The sequence below is a fragment of the Aulonocara sp. 'chitande type north' Nkhata Bay genome, linkage group LG14 (genome assembly GCF_057382095.1).
Source record: "Aulonocara sp. 'chitande type north' Nkhata Bay isolate Kocher_YH1m ecotype deep benthic linkage group LG14, A_spYH_male_GT1.1, whole genome shotgun sequence".
Classification (NCBI taxonomy): Eukaryota; Metazoa; Chordata; class Actinopteri; order Cichliformes; family Cichlidae; genus Aulonocara; species Aulonocara sp. 'chitande type north' Nkhata Bay.
The window spans coordinates 22,390,980-22,411,716 of NC_141357.1; the positions used below are offsets into that span (position 1 = coordinate 22,390,980).

The following is a 20,737-nucleotide window of genomic DNA, read 5'->3' on the forward strand; positions in this document are numbered from 1 at the left end:
ACCGAACCGAAAGCACTGTATCGAACGGTTCAATATCGATACGAATATCGTTGCACCCCTAATATATATATATATATAATTAATATTATTGCTGAACTGTACTTAAAGTAAACAAAAGTAAAAGCATTTGTTCTACATAAAAAAAAATCCTCTGCAACAAATAAGTGATTTCAGGAATGGCTGATGGTTTGTTACTAGAAACCCACAACTCTCAAGTTTAACCACATGTTAATGCCGCATTAAATCCAGTTCTACCAAATAAATGTAAAAGTTTTCTTTAACTTTTCTGTAATGTGTTACTTTTTTGTAACGTACAAGAAAATATAATTATTTACATAAATAAATCTTTTTTCATAAATAATAATAAATATGGACCTTTTTCAGATCACAAACTGCTCTACGAGATCAGGTAAATGAAACGCAAGTAAGAAATGTATGCGATAAAAAAGACCATTCAAATTAAAGACTTAGTTTTCAGTCAAGGTAGGAAGTGGTGCTGCAAAAATAATCAGTACAATCTTAAAATCGATTCCAATGCATACTGATGTGATCCCATCACTTTGCTCAAGTTCAAATCATGGCACCTGAGTTCTGTATAGTCTGCAGTCATTCAGTAGGTTAGGAAGTAAAACAGTCATTGTAGTAATCTAGATGTTAAGAGACAAAAGCATGTAAAATAGTCTGTGTCTTTAACCTTCTAGGACCCTGCGTCCACATATGTGGACATCACATTTGGGGTTATTTAGACCAAAATACTAAATCTTGCTCTACAAGGGCCTGATATCCCCTTACAAGGACATTATACTGCCACTGTTCTATCGAAATTTTAAATGAATCCTCATATGTGGCTCTCATTTTTCTTACAAACAAAAATCAGGTAAAAAAAAAAAAAATCTGGCAATTCTTTGTTTTTACCTTCATCAGGTCCCAATCATCCCAAATATCAAAGAGAAATTAAAAATGCATGCCATGAAAGAGTTTGGGTCTTAGGAGGTTAAATATTAAAATGGGTCTTACTTTTGAAATATTTCCATAAGTAAAGATTAAAACATGACTGTGTTAGTTTACAGGCTTAAAAGTAAATAGTTGGAAGAAAAAAAATGAGTGTAGTTGGTAAGTAAGGATAATATTTTCTATTTTAAGTTTGGTATCCAAAGTAAAGAAAAAAAGCTGAATACCTGAGTTGATGTGAGTCATTACTTTCTGGACACTTAAACAGTTTAAACCATGAATGGGAGTGGCTGCTTAACCTTACTTCTGTGTGGTTTGGTTTCATCTGCTGGGCAAAATTAGACAGAGTTCAAATGCTTTGTTGTTGTTGGGTCTGGGTTACAACTCGTGATTTGCCAGAGCTGAAGAGTTCAAACCAAGTGACACAACTTCCACTCCAGCAGAGTCACTCAGAAAGTTCGAATAAATATCCAATAAAGCGATACATGAAAAATTCAGGTACAATTTTTTTTAATGAAGTTTACATTAGTGGATTCATTATGTTTGTCTTGCTTATTACGAGCTGTGCAAAGCAGTGAAATCCATAGGTCTATTTATTGTATTGTATGGATATAATTGGCACTTTGAAATAGGCTTAGTATCGCCTAACATGATGATGGATTTAAGGTGGATCCTGAGCTCGAGGTGTTGTAGTTGTAAGTTGTATTTTATGCAGCTTTGCTACTAAAATAGTCCCTCCTATATTATTTTCACGTTTCCAAACTTAAAAGATGAATCTGCCAGTGTCTCTGCAATAATCCTGAAGGGGTTGCTTGCAAAATAACAATTCTGGTTTACAGTCTAGCATTTGAGTCCTCACATGAAGTTATCCACGTTGCATTCCTGTGCTGAGCAAATAAGATTTGAGCCTGTTGCCCGATAATAAACTCAATGATGATGTGAGGAGAGGCTCAACAGTGGCAGGGTTTATAACACACAGTCACAGCTCTTCATCACATGACAAACGTTTGCCTTCACCAGCCAATAATCAAATTTACTGCACAGGCAGCAAAAGACCAAAATGAAGGAGAGGAAATCAGTCCAGAGGCTCAGTCTCTCTAGAGATACCCACATGACCGACACAGCTGTGTCACCAACAAAGAGACAGCCAGTGAGACTGCTTGATCCCAGGTAGCAGACCACATGCCTTACTAACCTATGATTATCTGTCCTCTCTCAGCTCTCCACAGAATGGTATTTTTACTCCACTTCCAAGGTCATGTGTTGATAGCTGTTATTAGAGGACATGCAAGACCACAGGCTGAAGCCAACATCTGTGTTGTGAGTCTATGTGAGTGTCTTTATGTCTTAAAAATGTGTTTGATTCTTTCTGTATATCTCCACCAAAATAATCTTAACTCATCGGCATTACAGTGCAAGCAAGTACAAGCCTTTGATGGATACACTCTGGAAATTAGTCTGGAAGTCCTAAGAAGAGGGGCTTTCTATTTTTCCTATATTTTTCCTATCCATCCATCCATACAGATAAACTGTTTTCTTTATGTGTGTTTGTATATGTTTCCAATAAGAGAACTGTAGTGGAAATATGCCATTATGTTACTACGACTTAGGTTGAAATGTGCAGTTTTTTTATGTACAATTATCTAAAAAGTTAAGATGGGATTTACCTGAAATATTTACCAAACGTGGGACTTTAGAGGTGCAATTTAGAGGATTTTGTGTTGGGAAGCAGGTACATTGTGCGTCATATGTTAACGTTAACAAATACTTGTGAAATTAAAATAAGACAAAATGGGGGGCATTATCAAAATATTCTTAAGAAAACATCAAAAAGCATGTCCAGATATGCTTCTTGATGCAAGGACTCACCTGATGCAGGTGCAGATTGGGCACTTGTCTTGTGATCTGATTGCACACTGACAAGTGAAGATAGCAAACAGATGGGTGACTATGTATGCAGTCTTCAGTTGGTTTTATGGCTGCAAAGGCCAGTGCATATAATTCAGTCCACTCAGTTCCTCTTGATCAGAGAAAGACCCCCACCCTGGAAATGACTACTGACTTCACATTCATTTAGAATAGTGATGAAATAATTTGGCCAGAAAGAAAAATATCTGGTGGAGCTGACGTTGAAATTTGATTTATTTCCATTTTATAACTCATGACTGATCCAGATAGTCTAACCTCAGTCATTTCTACTCTGAAAATTAAGGAAACCAGACCAAAGCAATGAACAGGAAGTGCGGGTCTAAAAAAAAAATACTTTCCTCTTCCTCCACTGCCTGTTTTCCTGTTTTATGGGCAATCCCTCGCTCTCTTCCACCCAATTCCACTTTATCTTTTACTCTGTAATAATCTTACTTCGTGTCCTTACTGTTTATCTCTCTTTAAATGTTGTTTTCACAGTGTGGTCTAAATCATTTTCCTCTAAACGTATTACTTACTGACGCATTTCTTTTAGTTGTGATCAGTATGTTTTTAAATAAATAAAATACAAAAAGCAGCATAATATCAGATCAACTTGTTTATCAGAAAGACACAATGAAAAATTGAATTCTACTTTTAACGAGCAACACAACATTTTGAAGTAAACCTGTTTTTTCCTCCTCTGAGCTGTTTTTCCCTGGACATGGCACTCGGCCAGAAAGAATGAAAGATGCTCATTAACAGTTTTAATACAACGCGCATGATATGCACAAAGAACTCTATTCATCCTATCATGGCATCAGTATATATGAAATGGGACTCTGCATTGTTGATTAAGAACTGCGCGGACTTATACCTCAGTGATTACAGCTAAAAAGAACACAAACTCTATTTTTTCTTGCGACATATGTACTTTTTTCTTTTTCTTTTCTTTTTTTTTTCAAAAATCGGCCTCTGTCTCTCCCTCCTGGTTTTTTTTTTTTTCTTTTTTCCGCCTCAGCAGACGGCATATGCACGCCTTCAGCAAGACGACCCACTTTTAGGCTGAATAGACTATTCTGCTGCTCCCTCTGTGTCATCACTGTGTTTACCACGGAGGTCTGAAGCTCAAGCTCATATCCCAACTCCCTAGTTTACACCTTATTTACGATTCCAGCACACTAGGTGAACATGTAGAGATGGATTTTATGAAGCTGTTTGGCACTGTTATCGCCGTTTTGTTCCAGCCTGGCTCCACTTCTAAACTTAATGGTAAGAATTTCCTTCGAAGTGGGGAAAACTCCCTTAAAAAAACGTATAGTAGTTTTATTTCCGAGTTGTACGAGTTTTGTTGTTTTTGTTTTGTTTTTCGCTGAGAAAGCTTCGATAATATCTGAATGACAAGACCATGAGTTGTATTTGTGTTGTTGTTGTTGTTGTTGTTGTTAATGTTTAAGTTAACGGGCTTAAACCAGAACCGCTGGAAAACTTGTCCTCGGTGTGTGTGTGTGTGTGTGTGTGTGTGTGTGTGTGTGTGTGTGTGTGTGTGTGTGCGTGCTATAATCATAAACAGACAGCAGTCAAACTCACAGCACAGCAGCATGCGATTAGGTGGGCGAACTCATTTAATATGAGGAAGAATTATAATTTAACACCTTTAACTGTACTATAGCGCATCAGTAGGACTAAAAGGATACAATAATGCTGCTAACTATAGGCCTAATCACAACAATAGCCATAACTACGCCAACATAATGTAAATCCGTATGCAGTATTGTAGTTTTTCCCCTCACAGTCTCCACTGCGAGCCAGTCTGAAGGTATTTCTAGCCCATGGTTTGATCCCTTGTCTCTCCCAGGCTAGCGTAAGCGACGTGCAGCAAGTAGCTAACTAGGATCAATTGATTGTGAAAAGCTGAAGAGACTGGGACAGTTGCAACACTTTTTGCACTTCTCTCAGTCACTCTGGCGTTGTTTGGCTTACTTCTCATCTGGGCAGACGTTGAGATCTTGGTCATGTTTCCCTTGAAAGAGATATTAATCTCAAGGGATTTCCTGGTTAAATAATGCCAGTGATCAAAGGAGACTAGCCAGACTGCTTTGATTTGATAGGAAAACAACAGTAACTCAAATACCAACTCCTTACAAGCAAGATATGCAGAAGAGCATAGCTGAACACACAGTATATCAAAGCCTTGAAGATGATGGGCAGCAGCAAAAGACCACACCAGGTGCCACTGCTGCCTAAGAAAAGCAATGGAAGCTGAAGTTTGCATGGGGTTTGCAAGATTATAAAAACATCGCCTGGTCTGATGAGTCTTGATTTGTGCTGTGACATTTGGTTTGCAGGGTCAGGATTTGGTGTAAACAGCAGGAAAGGATCCATTCTGCCTTGTATCAGTGGGTCAGGCTTGTGGTGCTGGTGTAAAGGTGTGGGGGACATTTTCTTGACTCACTCTGGGTCCCTTTGTACCAACTCAGTGTTGTTTAAATGCCACAGTCTACCTAACTGTTGGTGACCATGTCCATCCTTTAATGACTGTAGTGCCTAATGAAGGTTCTGATTAGTGCATATGATGTATCACTCAAAATCTTGATGTGACTTTTGAGAAAGTCAGAAGTTTCACATGACCCAGTCTCAAAGGATGTTTGCACCATGAAGAAACTTGATTAAATCTGACTAATTCATTCATTGCATAACTACTATTAATTAATGATAGTTATAAAATAGCAATGACTTTGCTGATCTTGATTTAACTTGCAGATTCTGCTGAAGACAAGTTCTGTATGTTTTTATTTTAGTTAGATTTATCAGCACACAATGTCATTTAATTCAGATTTTACCCTTTTTTAAAGTTTGGTTCTTAGTTTTACTTCAGTTTTACTAAAATTGTTTATTCATTAGTTTAATTTTAGCAAACTTCAACAACCTCGCACTGCAGCGAAACACAGCCACGTGTTTTCGATTGTTCTTGGGAATGTATAGGCAATCAGAACACAACAAATTCAATTGTGCATTTTAGTATAAGAAAATGGAAACAAGGGAGGTTTTTTAGCCTGTCATGGTCTCATATTTCTTCATTCTTTTCATCAGATGCAATAGGATAAAGTGCGCATAAACTAATTAAAAATCTAGAAAACCTAGAAAAACATTATTCTGATGACTGCTTTGATATGGTTGCCCTGCTCTCTCCCATGACAAAATATCATGTACCAGCCTGACACACTTAGTTTGATGGATGTGGAAGTCAGAAAAACAGTGATTAAAACTGAGTCTGGACATACAGAGGGTTGAGACAGCAAATTTTGAAATGTGAAAAAATGAGAGTAAAATTATTTTTACTGGAGTGAGACTGATGTAGAAAAAAAACCCTTTTTTAAGCCCTTGAAAGTAAAGGTATAAATATCAGTACCATCTGTACCATTGCAGTGGAAAGAATTTGGCAATGCAACCCAAACATTCTGGTTCCTATTTTTTGACTGTGACACTGTAAGCAGCTTAAAATCTTCCTGCCACACAGATACCACAGGAAGGGTTCAGAAAACAAAAACCCTGCATTTATCATCTTGTTTTATCCTCAATGCTCCCGGTTGGCGTCCAGGGCAAAGAATATGCCGGAGCGGGACACAGCGTCCGTGTTACAAGGCGTCCTACATCCACGACAGCAGGCGAAGGCTGACCTTTGAGGATGCCAGACAGGCCTGCAGGTTGGACGGAGGCGAGCTGCTAAGCATCGAGACGGAAAGTGAGCAGCAACTGATAGAGAGGTACATACAAAAGCTGACCAATAGAGATGGCGACTTCTGGATCGGGCTCCGTCGCAACCCGCAACGTTACAGCGTCGGGACGTCAAGCCCAGGTTGCCCCTCGCAGTATTACTGGCTGGATGGAAGCAAGGCTAAGTTCAGGTTTTTCCTCTTTGTTTTGAAATATATTTTTCATCTGTGTAAATGTTTAAGCTGCATCTGTGAAAACAGTAAGAGTGGCCCCCGAGACAGTGTGCTGCAGATGGAAGTGGAAAAAGGCTGTATTCAATGATGACTCAGAAAAAATATTGGATTAGGTGATGTTTGTGTGGGAGTGAAGGAATGTCTAATGTCCTTTGCAAGAATTTGGGATTAAGATAGAAATAAATGACACACTGTTTGAGCTCAGGACAGCACGGTGGTGTGGTGGTTAGCATTGCTGCCACACAGTAAGTGGGTCCTGTGTTTGAATCCAGCATCCACCAGTGAAGCTTGCACGCTCTCGTTATATCTGAGTCCATTCTCTTGAGGTACCATAGGTTTCTCTCGCAGACCAAACACGTGCAGTTTAATGAGGTTTGTAATTGGTGATTGTAAATTGCTCATAGGGGTGAGTAAGAATAGTCATCTGTCTCTGTCAGCAGTCAAGCAAAAGAATGAAAGAAAATTAATATATAGTCTAAACTTGTGCATCTTATTTGTTGCAGGAACTGGCACTGGGACGAGCCATCGTGCGGTAAGGAAATGTGCGTAGTTTTGTATCACCAGCCCTCTGAAACACCTGAGGGTCGTTTCCTGTTCCAGTGGAATGATGAAAACTGCAGCTCCAAGAACAACTTTGTCTGCAAATACGCAGAAGGTGAGCTGGTATGCCTCACACATACCAGTGATCTAGCTGGCTTAAGAGTGCTGGAAAATGTTAAAATTTGGTACTCTTGGTTGTTTTTTTAGTTCCTAAATCTACAAAACTAGAATTTTATTGTCTAGGGATCACTGCTACAATGTATCCACTGCTGCCAGCAGCTAAAACTAAACAGAAAGAGTTTTAATGGTATGTTTTCTTACAACCGACATTAAAATATAGCTGATTACATGAAAAGAGGGGAAAAAATGACTCATTTCTTTCCATAAAGCAACCTTTAGTAGTCTCACCCATGTATTGCTTTCTTCCTCTGAATAACACTAATTTATTTCCCTGTTCTGCAGAAAAAGTACCAGTATTTACTGAGGACAGAAACACAGCACATGCAGGTACTTGTCAGCTTAGAAATGCTAATATTAGAACGTGATACAACGTCTGCTGTGTACTGTGCATTCTGAAAACAACCATGTATTCCATGTAATGTGATCGCATGAAAATTTTTATATTATACATAATATTCTGTATGTTCGATTACATTTTGTTTATTGTCCTTTGAGACACCCAACACCTGCAGGAAGCATCCTAATCAGATGCCTGAACCACTTCGACTGGCTCCTTTCAATGTGGAGGAGCAGCAGCTCTACTCCAAATCCATTTTGAATAACCAAGCTCTTCACCATTACTTTAAGGGAGAGCTCAGCCACCCTTCTCATTGCTTATATCTGCAGCCTCATTCTTTTGGGTATTACTACAGTCTTCATAAACACATAAAAGGCTAAAGAAAATTTATACATGCTTGTGACCTCTTTTAAACACCTTTTCTGCGAGAAACATGGTAAATGGGCTACATACTACATGCGTCATTCACCCATGCAAACATATTCATAAAAGCACTTTTTTTCTACTCATAAATCCTTTCTAGCTAAATTTCACACACATTACTCCGATAAATGCATTGGAGAGCAACCTGAGGTTCAGCATCTTGTCTAAGCATATTTGGTATGCAGACTGGAGCAGCCAAGGATCCAGCCACCAACCATATAAAGATAAAACACGAAGATTCTTTGGAGAACTCTATTTTTTTAACTGCTAAATTTTCTAGAAATTAAAATGCAACTGTCCTCTGCAGTAGAACTTATGCATCATATGCGTCAGCTGTAATAGTCTATCTATGGGTGAGTTTAGTGAAATCATACATTATGTGATATATGTATATATATATATATCTATATCTATCTCATGGAGTAATCGAATCATTTAAAATATCTTTCACACGCACCTGTTGATTTTGTTTTCTGGTTTCTCTAGTTCCATCTTTGATTCCAAGCATACTGTCAACCACAGAAAGTAATGAAAGGATAAAAATAGCACTACCTGAATCCTCTGGTAAGAAAGGAAAGAAAATATTCTTGATACTCTGAGGTATGTTTTGGGAAGCTATGAAAAACCACTGTGTCACAAGCAAAGTTCTTTTGTTCACAGTATCTTTCTCTGGCAACACCCTCGACATTTCCTACATCCTTTATGCGACTATCCCTGCGCTACTGTTGCTGTTGTTTGCAGCTGTTGGTTTCTTTTGCTACAAACAGCATGCTAAGAGGTAAAACAGACAGCTATAACAATTTTTTTTTAATGCATTTGATTATACGAGTATGTCCTGTTGATTTTAACTTTGGCCCTCTTTCATATTTAGGAGGAAGACAGAAACAGAAAGCTATCCCAGCAGATCAAAACAGTGGGTGCTGGCAACAGCTTCATCTTGCCCTGTGCAAGGACCTTATGCCTACAGTGACATTACCAAACTGCCTCACACTGCTCTGGACAGCAGGATAGCAGCAGAAATCATGACAAAGTACTCCGGTTCTCCGTCCCATGACTCCCTGTGCAACGATTATGAGAATGTGTCGTGTGTGGACAATGAGAGCGGCTTTGTCACCAATGACATTTACGAGCCCTGCAGAGCTCAAAGCCGGCGCTGCCGCAGTCAGACTGGATGGGTGGAAAATGAGATCTATGGATAACACCGGTGTCTGCAAATGTCCGTCAACCACAGACAGACTACAGTTACACTGTGCGGTGCAGGATTTCTAAACAGCTTGGCCATATCTGTACAGGTTTCACTCAATTTTCTAGTCCTGCATGTAGAATGTACTGTCTGCAAATCAGTGTATTCCATAAAACAGGGGTTCTTAATGTTTTGTCCATGACTTGGTATTCACGTACACATGACTTTATATTTCTGATGTTTTAATAAAAATGTGTTACAGTCAGACCAATGGCACTGTTAACTCCGTGAATCACTGTGATAGCATGCTGATAGATGTAGACACATTGTTTTCCATATTCACCATCGTAGTATGGATGCCCAAAATTGCAGACTAGTTCCACACACTATATAAAGCTGAAGCCGATCAAATCTGATTGAAAAAGAAAAGGATGAGAAGTTGAAGGATTGCCAAAGTGATTCTGATGAGGGCACAAATGTGTGTATACAATTTCATAATAATCCATCCAACAGCTGTTGAGACCCTTACTGTAATCCACTAATCTTATAGTGGCACTTACTACATGACAGGCTATGCACTGAAATGCAAAGGCTGGAAACTGCAAAAATATAAAACCAAATCATGCCATAAAGGTTCTAATATTTCATAAGGTTAATGAAAAGTGGGTGAAGATATTACAGAAAAGTTAAAGTGGAATATCAAAAGCATTAGTCTATTTATCGCCTGGGGAGAATGCACAAATTTCCAAGGCAAATTTTGATCCTGTATTAAAGTAATTTAGGCTAAAGGGGCAGGCCATCTGATAGACTGCTGATAATGCTGTCCTTAAAAATTGTGTTATATTTTAAGTTAACTGAATAAATGGTAAGACCAATTCATCAAGCAGCTAAAGATGCAGGTCATGTGTGCACAGGTCTCTAAGCTAAGCTAACAGAATGGGCTTTGAGGGGGTTTTTTTTTCAACTCAAAGAAAAACACATATTTGTGCCCACTTATTTCCTTTGTTCAGTTTAAACCTTCGGCTCTAATAAATTATGCAACATTACAGCAGCACTAAAGTTTTTAGAAGTTTTAGGAGGCATTAATGAAACCAAAGAAGCATTAATAGTTCAGGTCATCTTGGTGGTGCAGCAGCACTGCTGAATCTGACATAACAGATTATGCAATTAGCCTAATCCTGCAATATTGCACACCCACAGAGTTACTCATTTTGTAAACAATCGCACATTAAACTACTCAGCTTCTCTTTTTACAATAATGTCAAAGGATATGATGAGTCAGAAGACAGAGATGGTTTGCTTGTTGGCTTGCTGCTGTGATGGAGACTCCAACCCAGGGACTTTTTTGACCTTTTCTCTAAACTTGAACTTTGGTGTCATCCCTGTGTAAGGCTTCCTGTTTGGTCTCTGATGTCAGAGCCCAGCAGAGAACATGAGGAAACACCGATGGCTGAACTGCTGTGGCCAAAATAAACCTCAAAGTTGTGCGGTTTCCTGACTCCACCTGATTGTGCACGAGGTTCAACTTTCCCACTGATCTGACAGAAACTTGAGGCCAGTTTAAAATATATCACACGTTAATCAGTGCATGTGCATTTCCATGTTCATTTTTAAAGATCACTCTTTACGTTACATATACAAATGTCTGTGTTTTTTTCTAAATGTGCACTGAGTGGGTGTTGGATCGGTGTCTTGGAAAGATGTAGCAAGCCCAGTAAGGAGAGGCTGAGTGTGTTCTTGGAGAATGTTAGACAGGAAATGCCAAAAGCACATCTGGAACTCTTACATTCAGGAAGTCAATGCTTGACAGCGGAGGCCTTCGGAGCGCTGCTCTGCCTGCCTGCTTAGCAATCCACTGTTCTCCGTTTGACTGTCACTACACAACATGAAGAAAAGCAGTGCCAGTTGCAGAGCTGTGCTGTAATTCCGACATGAAGATTGCTTCTTTTTCTGATGTGTAGTTAAGATATTTTGGCTGCATTCTTTGTTTAATAATAATATAGATATACTGGTGGGATCTGCTTTAAAGCTGCTTGAAAGCATGGAGCGTAATCAGTCAAGCACTGAGGAAAAGGAAAATATGGAGCCTCGCTTCAGTTTTCTACTTTTGCCAACAGATGGTGCTGTCATGTAGCTGACAAAAGTTTCTTTGTGGCTGATAAAATGTCTGATTTTATATGGAGCTCTGCATATTCCATTATGTAATGTTATAGATTAGAAATAATGCACGTTGCATAGCTGGATTAATCAGCTATATATATATAGATAGATAGATAGATAGATAGATAGATAGATAGATAGATAGATAGATAGATAGATAGATAGATAGATAGATAGATAGATAGATGGTTTTATTGCTTCTTAAATTTTTTATTTTTTTTTACTTTTTTTTGCAGACCCCACTCTGGAGGCTTTCAGGCCGGTTCAGACCGCTTTTAGCCCCTGTCTCCCCCTGCATTTTTCACTCGCAGCTGACAAAAGCTTATTAAACACCTGCAGGGCAAAAACTTCAAAGTTACCTATGCGTGCAATCAAGAAGGGCAGGCGAGCAAACAGATTTCAGAATAGCAATTTTACCGGTTGACGTAAGAGGTGGGTCTGGTTGTCCTGGCAACCAATTGGCACTGAAGTGTGGAGCGGCTCGGTGGCCCCGCCCCCTGTACAAATACCCCTATGGCTTTGACGTCAATACACGTCAACCGGAGAACATGATGCCTCTTTGCAAGTCAACTCGTGTGCTCTGTCGCTGATAGAGGCGCCTCAAGCTGAAATATTATAGCTCTATTGTACTGACGAACGTGGTGTGACAGCCCGCAGGCTCAGCAAATGGCCAGCTTCGTATCGCCACACTAGCGGACAGGGTCGCCACAGTGGCGTTCAGGCGGCCGAGGGCGACACAGAAATCAACTTTGTGTATTTTAATGGACACGCTTCGAGCGGCGGCAGCAGCGGCGGTGGCGGGCGGTTTGTTTTCCTTTCGTCTTTATCTCGAGCTGCTCAAGTAAGCCCCAGTCTGCCCCTCGTGTGTCCCTGCACGTCTGGCTGCCTCCTACTCTTCCACTCAACAGTCCCGTTTTAGAACAGCATGGTCATGGCTGACAGTGTCCAAAAACCGCTGATCCGGGGTCCGGTCCGAGTGGGCTTCTACGACATCGAGCGCACTTTAGGAAAGGGCAATTTCGCTGTGGTGAAGTTGGCCCGACACCGCATAACCAAGACGGAGGTGAGTGTGTGAGCAAACTAGTTAGCCCGAAAGCTAACTTGTGCTACTGTTTTAGCGGAGTTATATAACTTTTATGCACAAGTTGACACCCCTAGATAGCGAAATGCTCTCCAGCACCGTGCACTAAATAGCATCTTTGGATCACATAACTACCGGCCACTTGGACTGCTCCGGTTCGAGCAACAGCTGGTGTGCCTGAAAGCTTGCAGGTACATGAGCAGTGAATGACTGCACGTTCACCCCTCTCAGCTGACATCACTGCCAGTAAAAAAAATAAATAAAAAAAAAAGGTCTGACCACTAGCGCTGCTGGGAAACACAAACTGCAAACATGCACGTTTGATTATTATTCTTATTTATTTGATTTTCTGCACATGTATCCGTTGGGTTAATGACCCAGACGGTAGCCACAGTACCTACTCAAGAGTGGTTGGTGCCGTATCTGGGGCATGCAGCATGGGTCGGTGGTCCCCTTATGTAATTCAAGTAATGATGTGATTTTTTTTTTTAGTTGTTTCTTATCCCAGCACTGCTCAGAGCTTTGTGATGAGCAGGGTATGTCATGCCAAATATGCTGTAATTGGAAAGCAAAGTATTTTGCATGCAGACACTGCTTTTTAGGGGGGTGGGGGGGTCGAGGGTCTTAACTAAGCTTGGAGTGATATTACAAACATTGCACACTCTTAGGTAATGCAGAATGAGAGCAGAGGGAACAGGGCTCGGGGTTTGTGTGAGTGTACTTCTGGTTTTATGTCAGCTTTGTCAGAAGGGCCCTTTCTCAACCAGTACCACGGAGTGCCACGACTTTCTGCTGTAATGACAGAGACACAAGGAATTTGCTGTAAAGAGTGTTCAGTGAGAAAAAGATAAGGGGCAAAGAAAAAAAAAAAAAGCTGTATTGTGTGAGACAGTGATAAGACTGGAGAGTTGCTGCACACTTTGATCTCTGGAGCCTCCAACTGATTACACCATACAGAAAAAAAAAAACAGATTTACATCATCCAGGCGAGACCCTTGGTAGGTTTAATGAATAACAAGGCAACAAAATGGCTCTGTAGACTCTTATCTTGTTACTCTGGTTATTAAAGCACGCAAAGTGGCACAGCATTAGTCTAGCCAGGTAATCTGCACCGTGTAACATTAACAGCTCTGTGAATGCAGGTTTTAAGTTCAGGCAAACGTTACACCAGGTGATTTCAGTAAGCGACTACACCTCTCCCTCAGCTGGAGTGGTATTAAAGATGAATGAAAACATGGGTTGTTTTTTAGGCCGAGTTTGGTAGAGGTCACTCAGTGATGGTCAGTATGAAGGACAAATGCAGCTGCCTAGCTCTGGCAGTGGGCCTGGCACTGTTGGTTTTAAAAAAATTTATTTTTATTTTACAGCAGCCAAGGTCGGCCCGAGTGGCAGGCTATTAACTTATGTGATGCCATCTGCCTTGAGAATTTGCCCGGGCACAAGCGATATTAGCATAGTGTAAAGAAAACCAGTGTACTGACACATGAAACGGCAGATGTTGTGTTACGATGTGAATGTGTGGGCATATTCCCGGACAGGTTTATCTCTGTGTAAATAACATACTCTTTCTGTGCGTGGCCCCTGCATGTGATACTGACCCATTCATCCCAGTAAGTACATATTGCAGCTTGTGGCTTTACATACTGTTGAGCCATTCCCTTCTGGTCTTGTGTGTCAAGTTGTACATCTATCCATATCTGATTATAGCGTCATCATGTCTTTCTGCTTTCATTGTATGAGCTAAATTCACCTCTAACTCATTGTCCTCCAGTGACCTTGTGCCAGCACAGTTCACGATAAGTCTTGTGTGCTGTGTGTGGGTTTAGTTTTGTTGACAATGTAATCAGGTAGCACAGATCTTTTCATGTTAGGTGCTCTGTTGTCCCTCTGTAGCAGACCAAAGATTTTGAATTTCATGCCCGAAGGGTCTGCACAGGTAGCTGGAGTGCCATTAAAAGATTTAGATTTAATCCTGAATTGAACGCCTGCCTGTACGTAGCTAGGGAGATGATAATGGAGAGTGTTAAACTTATCAAAATACCCATTGCTGCTCATCTGTAAGTCCAAACTGTTAATATGTTAAAGGCAGGTCAGTAAGTTATAGATCTGTCGTTAAAATTAAAAGCAAGAATGCATTACATTTCTTTGACTTACTTGAATAATACCACTTCACTGACACAGTAGGCTTGAACCCAAAAACAAAATATGCAGTGCGCCGTGATAGTCGATCACTGCAACTTTCCTGATGAAAAATTTAGTAATGTGAAAAGAATCTGCTGTTTATATGATCGTCACGCTGCAGACAAAATGCCTGTGATAAGTGCCCGGATGAAAATCCAGTGTCAGACAGTATTATTTTGGAATCAGATAAATCCTCAAACCACATGGCTCTGTAACCCGACTTGCCTTTCTAAGATAGTACCCTATAGTTTGTGCTGCCACATTCTTGTTTTGTCTAAGCAGCTCCAGAAGTCAAATTTATTCAGTTTTATATCATGGAAGAATTGGAAAAATGTTAAATATTCACGTTTCTGAAGCAGTAACTAGATGCTTTTTAGAGATAATTGCTTAAAAGGAACTTGAATAAATAGCCACTATTTTGGTAGCTGATTAGGGCTACTAAAAATCTTTAAAAAAATAAATAAATAAATAAATTCAAAAGCAAAAGTTATATTCCTGTATTTCTTGTTTTGATTTTTATTTGAATTTCCCAGAAAGTCAAAATTCAGACTTTTTCCCCCACTCAGAATTAAGAATTTCTTTTTTGCCCTCATAATTCTGTGTGTGGGTGGGTAAATTAAAAAAAATAAAATAAATCAAAGTCTAATAAATTCTTTGAAAATATAAATTCTGACTCAGAATTCTGAATAAAACATTTAAATCTAAAAACTTGTTGTTTCAGCTCAGTGCTTTAAAATCCTGCCCTCAGGTGAGTTTTCTAGCTCAGTCTAACGGTGGTGTGATTGCCGGGGTCCCCTTTTGTTTACTCGTTCAGCTTCGCTCACAGATGCTTGGAGCACTTCTGATGAAATGCTGTTTATGAGACAATCTAAAGATGAGATGTTAATGTTGCTCTGCTACTTCCCGGCCAATGTTAATCAAAGCCAAGCGTGTTGGAAGTTTTGCGTGTGTGATTTACACTTGTTCGTGTCATTGTGGCCGTGTGTATATCCAGTAAAGCAGATGGTTGCATCAGTGGGATCTCCGATGTAATATTTCATTATTTGAAGGCTGTTTACGGAGGTTTCGGTACAAGCTGTATTTATCTCACGAACAGTTTTCTTATTTCCACAAAAAAAAGGCACAAAGAAACCCCGAAGAGGAGCAGACTGTCCGCCTTTGTTGCTTGGAGAACATTAAATTCCTGTCTGCACTAGTGTTTGCGTAAATCTGGGGAGCTCCTTGTCATTGTCCATCAAACTCTGATGAGCTTTAACAATGACTCCGTTGTGTGTTATTAAGAAACTGATTGTTTACAGTTGTGTTGTTGATGCTTGATTCTGCAGGTGGCCATTAAGATCATCGACAAGACCCAGCTGGATGCCGTCAACCTGGAGAAGATCTACAGAGAAGTTCAGATCATGAAAATGCTGGACCACCCCCACATTATTAAGCTCTACCAGGTGAGTCTTTGGCTTCATTGTGTGTAGCGCAGCATCTTTTGAGTGCCAGATGGGGACTAAACGATTAATCTTTTTCGATGTGCTGATTTCATCTTTCTACTTTGATTTGGACTACAGCATGGCACGATTTTTTTTTTCTAGTCTCTGGTGCATTTTATGTCTCTCCCAAAAGGAAATATTTGTTAATTGTTATTCCCCTGTGTTGCAATGCTGTGAAGATAAGTAGTCTAGTGTCATTTTTTTTTTTAAACTTAGCGTTTGTCTCCCACTTGACAAGCCTTGATCAAGAGTTTTTCCAGAGATTTATTTCTGTCTTGAGTGCTTAGATCTGACTTTTTCTTTAACCCATCCAATCCCAATCTCTTGCGATTTGTCACAGACACTGTAGAGGTGATGTTGGAAGAATGCCCAGAGTACTGCATATATTTAAACAGGAATTTAACAATTTACGAAAAAGTTTGTCGGAACTTATTAAAAGCGTCATCACACAGGCCCAAATTAACACGCGCTGCTAGAGTGTTTTCTAATGTAAACTTCTGTAATGGGTGCTCTGGCTTAGTCTTTATCATCAATCAGCCCTAACTGTGCAAACAGTCTCACAAAAAAGACAGAAAAAGAACATCATGGGTCAATATTTGTGGTTGGGGAAACAATGTTTTCGGGTGAGTAAGGATAACATGCTTCAGAGTGTGGAGTAATTTGTTGAAAATGTACATTGATGAGGAAATTATGAGTCATTTTTCTTTCACCCAGAAAAGTTTTCCGGAGCCTGTTGATATTACTTTCGTCTTTTGAATGAATACGTGCACTTTTCCACGTCTCCAGTCAAAGTTTATCTTTGTGAAGGCAGCGGCGAGATTGTAATGTGTAATATGCAGTGACTGTGTGGACCCAAAGTAACAGCTGTTGAAGGGCCCAAGAATTTGCAAGGAGACATTTATGTGGAGGAGAACTTGCTGTTGTAGTAGTAGTAGTAGTAGTAGTAGCAGTAGTAATAGTAGTGTGAAAACGCAGGAGCAGTCCAGGTCATTTTCTAATGCATAAGCACACAACTGTGGCCTAGCAGAACCTGCCATTGCAGTTAAAGATATGAGTGCATAGTTAATGACTGACTGGCTCTCTGCACTTATTTCATCTCTGTATGTGTTGCACACTGTATGAAGATACCAGCGGCAGAAATTTAACAAATTATTTTTGGATTCATCATATGTGACGTGTGTTTTAAAATGAGTTGTAACTGACTGCTCGACTCCAGCACGAGTCACCGCGTCAGTTTGTATTTGCTAAAACAAACTGAAACCACAAATGTTCCGTCAGACCTTAATTCACCATCTGGCAACAACTTTATTTTTCAGCATGCACTGTCAGTGCAGTAAAAGCATACCTGGATTTAAAAAACACAAAACACACACACACTTTGTAGCGCTATCATTCATAGATTGACCTCCCCATAGAATTGTGCGGCACATGAATGTCCTTCAAGAAGCCTGGAGAACTATTCCCAAAGACTACTTAAAGAAATTACAAGAAGGTTTGCCTAAGAGTTCAGGCTGTGTTGAAGAATAAAAAGGATTTTACTTCCAGCTTCAAGCTTGCCTTGTGTACTGTTTTTATTTACGTTTGCACATATTCTTAAATTTTGTGGGCACCATCAGCAAACAATGCCAGTTTGGTGTTTTCTTTTGTTTTTTAATTTGCAGTAAAATGTCTCTTTGCCTTGAGCTGAGATTGTTTTCAGATGAAGTACGTTTCAGTGGTTTCTTCACCAAGTTTATTTTTGGATGATATCATGAGCACAAACCATTAAATAGACAAGAATGCTGAAGAACATGAACTTTTTTCTTCCCCTTCTGCAGACAGAGGAGCCAGTATGTTATACTTCAGTGTTATACTGGTTTACATCTGAATGCACGAGACACAATCCAGAGTTTGATAATTGGACATTTAAGAGCTTTATTTCTCATTTCTCCTATGGAAGGTCAAAAAGTATGTTGTTGAACAAGTGTATTTCACTTTGTACACACTTTTTTTTTCCCTTCTTTTTGATTACATGCTGCTAATTGGGGTGAATGTGATTTGATTTTATTTTAAATGTGGTAATATTAATGTTTTTAATTCATTAGTACTATTAAACCAGAGCACATTATTAGCAGTATGAGCATATACTGAAAATATTTCAGGGAAATAAATCCTGCATCTAAATAATTTCCCATGTGCCACCTGGGCACTTTTACAGCATTCAGATAAATTCAGTCAACTCACAAAATAGTGTTTTCTAAAGTGAACGACCGTGATTGTTGGACTCTCTTGGTGTTTTAGACAGCCGAAGGTAAACTCATTTCACATAGTTACCAAGTTTAGAGGGGACAGGGCCTTCTCTATTGTGGCTCCAAAATTATGGAATAATTTGCCCATGCATGTTAGAGAGGCCCCTTCACTGTCCACTTTTAAATCACGTCTTAAAACCCACTTTTATTCCTTGGCTTTTAACCTCAGTGAGACTTAGTTTCTTTTTTTAATGCAGTAGTTATTTAATTAATGATTTCACTCTTCTTTTATTTGTTTTTTATTTATATCTCATGTAATTTTATTTTACAGTTCCAATGTACAGCACTTTGTGTCAGCTGTGGTTGTTTTAAAGTGCTTTATAAATAAAGTTGATGATGATGATGATGATGATGATGATGATGGCCGCTGCTTTTCACAAAATAACCCTAACCACTGATAACTCAACAGTTTTGGTGATTCAGTTGTATTACATAAGCCTTTGGGTCCTGTTACATTTACTGTGTAGGAAAAGTAAATGAGCGTTCATTATCATTACACAACCATCTGGCACTGTTCCAGCTTTCTGTTGAGTTATTTTGGTGCGTATCATTATTTCCAGCAGCCTAACCATCCAATCAGCGCCGGTCAATTAGTGATTTCCTTTCCAATCTCATAAACTAGGATTGGCTCTGTGGCCCAGAGGAAAGCTGCTGCCAATGAAGGCGCACAAAGATACAGGACAGCGGATCCGGACTCTTGTTTTTCATGTGTCGTGTAGCCTTTTCTTGTATTGGCCCCTGATCTGACTTCCAAACTTTTTTTGTCCATCTTTTAATCCTCTGGCTGTTTTTAGGGCTTCAGCTCTCTGCTTTCGCTCTTATTCCAGTCGATGTTATTTATTGAAAGAGGTTTTGTTATTGAGAGTAATGCCAGTACAATGTGAGTGCTTCATTTGAATATGAGTCATACTAAAGAAAAATGCTTGAATCCATTAAGGATAGTATTGGATTGACCCTGACCCCATGTCAGTACACCGAACACTGCAATCAATGGTTGGTGTGAAAACCCATTCAGTTCATTACATTTAAAGCTATAAATCACTATTTCACAGTGCTTTTATTAAAACAATATACTGTAATGTGATTAATACTAGAGTGGTAGCAGCTGCAATTATTATGTTATTTATTTATTGGGGAGGGTTCCTATCTAACTGCAGTTAGAGGTAACTATAACTGACAGCTTATGCAAGCCAAACATATTTAGTTTTTTGGTTTTGTCAACTAAACTTTTTATTTTCATACTAAAATAATTTTTTAAACTTCAGTTTCCCCCAAAACTACAATAAGTTTTTACTGAAACTGCTGGAAATAAAGTGCTCTTCCACTGGAAGGATGTACAGATGATTAGTTTAAAATGACTTTCTGCACACCCACCTTTACCTGACACATTTTACCTTACCAAACAAAAGCATGTGCAACACAGTTATATGACCAAAAAAACTTAATTTTCCAGTGTGTTGATTACTTCACCAGATAACAGGATATCAGACTTTTTTTCACTCAGTGCTATTATTTTCCTAATAACTGCTTTATTCCTTTGCTTATAACAAGCCTCCTGTCTTGTCACAGAGGTTTAGCTACTTACTGGCTTTGTTAGCTTCTTTAAGCTAGCAATCTTCTGAAGGTGACTGAAGTGTCTAATTAGATTGATTGTTAGGTTTTCCACATGTTGGTGAACTTGTCTTCACAAGCACGCATGAAAAGGTCCAGCTCATCATCAAGCATAAGTGAAGCTGACCAGCCGATCACAGAGTCCCGAGTCTAGGATGTTGAAAATCAGCAGATTCATGTCATTGTCAGGTCAATAAGTCCCTTAGTTAACAGAGGAAATTAGAGGTGCTCTTTATCACAGTCTGATACTTAAAGTAGACGGTATCTAAAATAATGTTTAATAGATCTTCAAGCGTGAAGTTATCTCAAAGGACAGCCAAAGCAGCCCACAAACACTAACACACAGTGCATTTCCATTTATTGGTTTTTAAAATTCAAACTATGACATTTTTCAGAATTTACTGCATGTCATCAAACTTTTCAAGCAGGACTGGCTATATCAAACCCCTGTAATTTTGTTTGTCGT

General features: G+C 39.3%; 2 protein-coding genes across 3 annotated transcripts in view; both read left to right on the forward strand.

Annotated features, from left to right (window-relative positions):
- Positions 1 to 3,773: 3,773 nt before the first annotated feature.
- Positions 3,774 to 9,736, forward strand: laynb (layilin b). The gene is made up of 7 exons (XM_086261568.1): positions 3,774 to 4,128; positions 6,458 to 6,764; positions 7,310 to 7,461; positions 7,809 to 7,853; positions 8,773 to 8,850; positions 8,947 to 9,064; positions 9,158 to 9,736. The coding sequence occupies exons 1-7, from the start codon at positions 4,056 to 4,058 to the stop codon at positions 9,483 to 9,485; spliced, it is 1,101 nt and encodes a 366-aa protein (XP_086117694.1). The 5' UTR covers positions 3,774 to 4,055; the 3' UTR covers positions 9,486 to 9,736.
- A 2,391-nt stretch (positions 9,737 to 12,127) lies between these two features.
- sik2b (salt-inducible kinase 2b) overlaps positions 12,128 to 20,737 on the forward strand; it is a 53,122-nt gene continuing 44,512 nt past the window's right edge. Inside the window, exons 1-2 of one of the 2 annotated variants that reach the window (XM_086261571.1) lie at positions 12,128 to 12,692; positions 16,217 to 16,333. In XM_086261571.1, coding sequence (XP_086117697.1) covers positions 12,555 to 12,692; positions 16,217 to 16,333 — 255 coding nt within the window. In that variant the 5' untranslated portion in view covers positions 12,128 to 12,554. The remainder of the gene's footprint in view (positions 12,693 to 16,216; positions 16,334 to 20,737) is intronic. The other variant, XM_086261570.1, reaches the window with a different exon arrangement.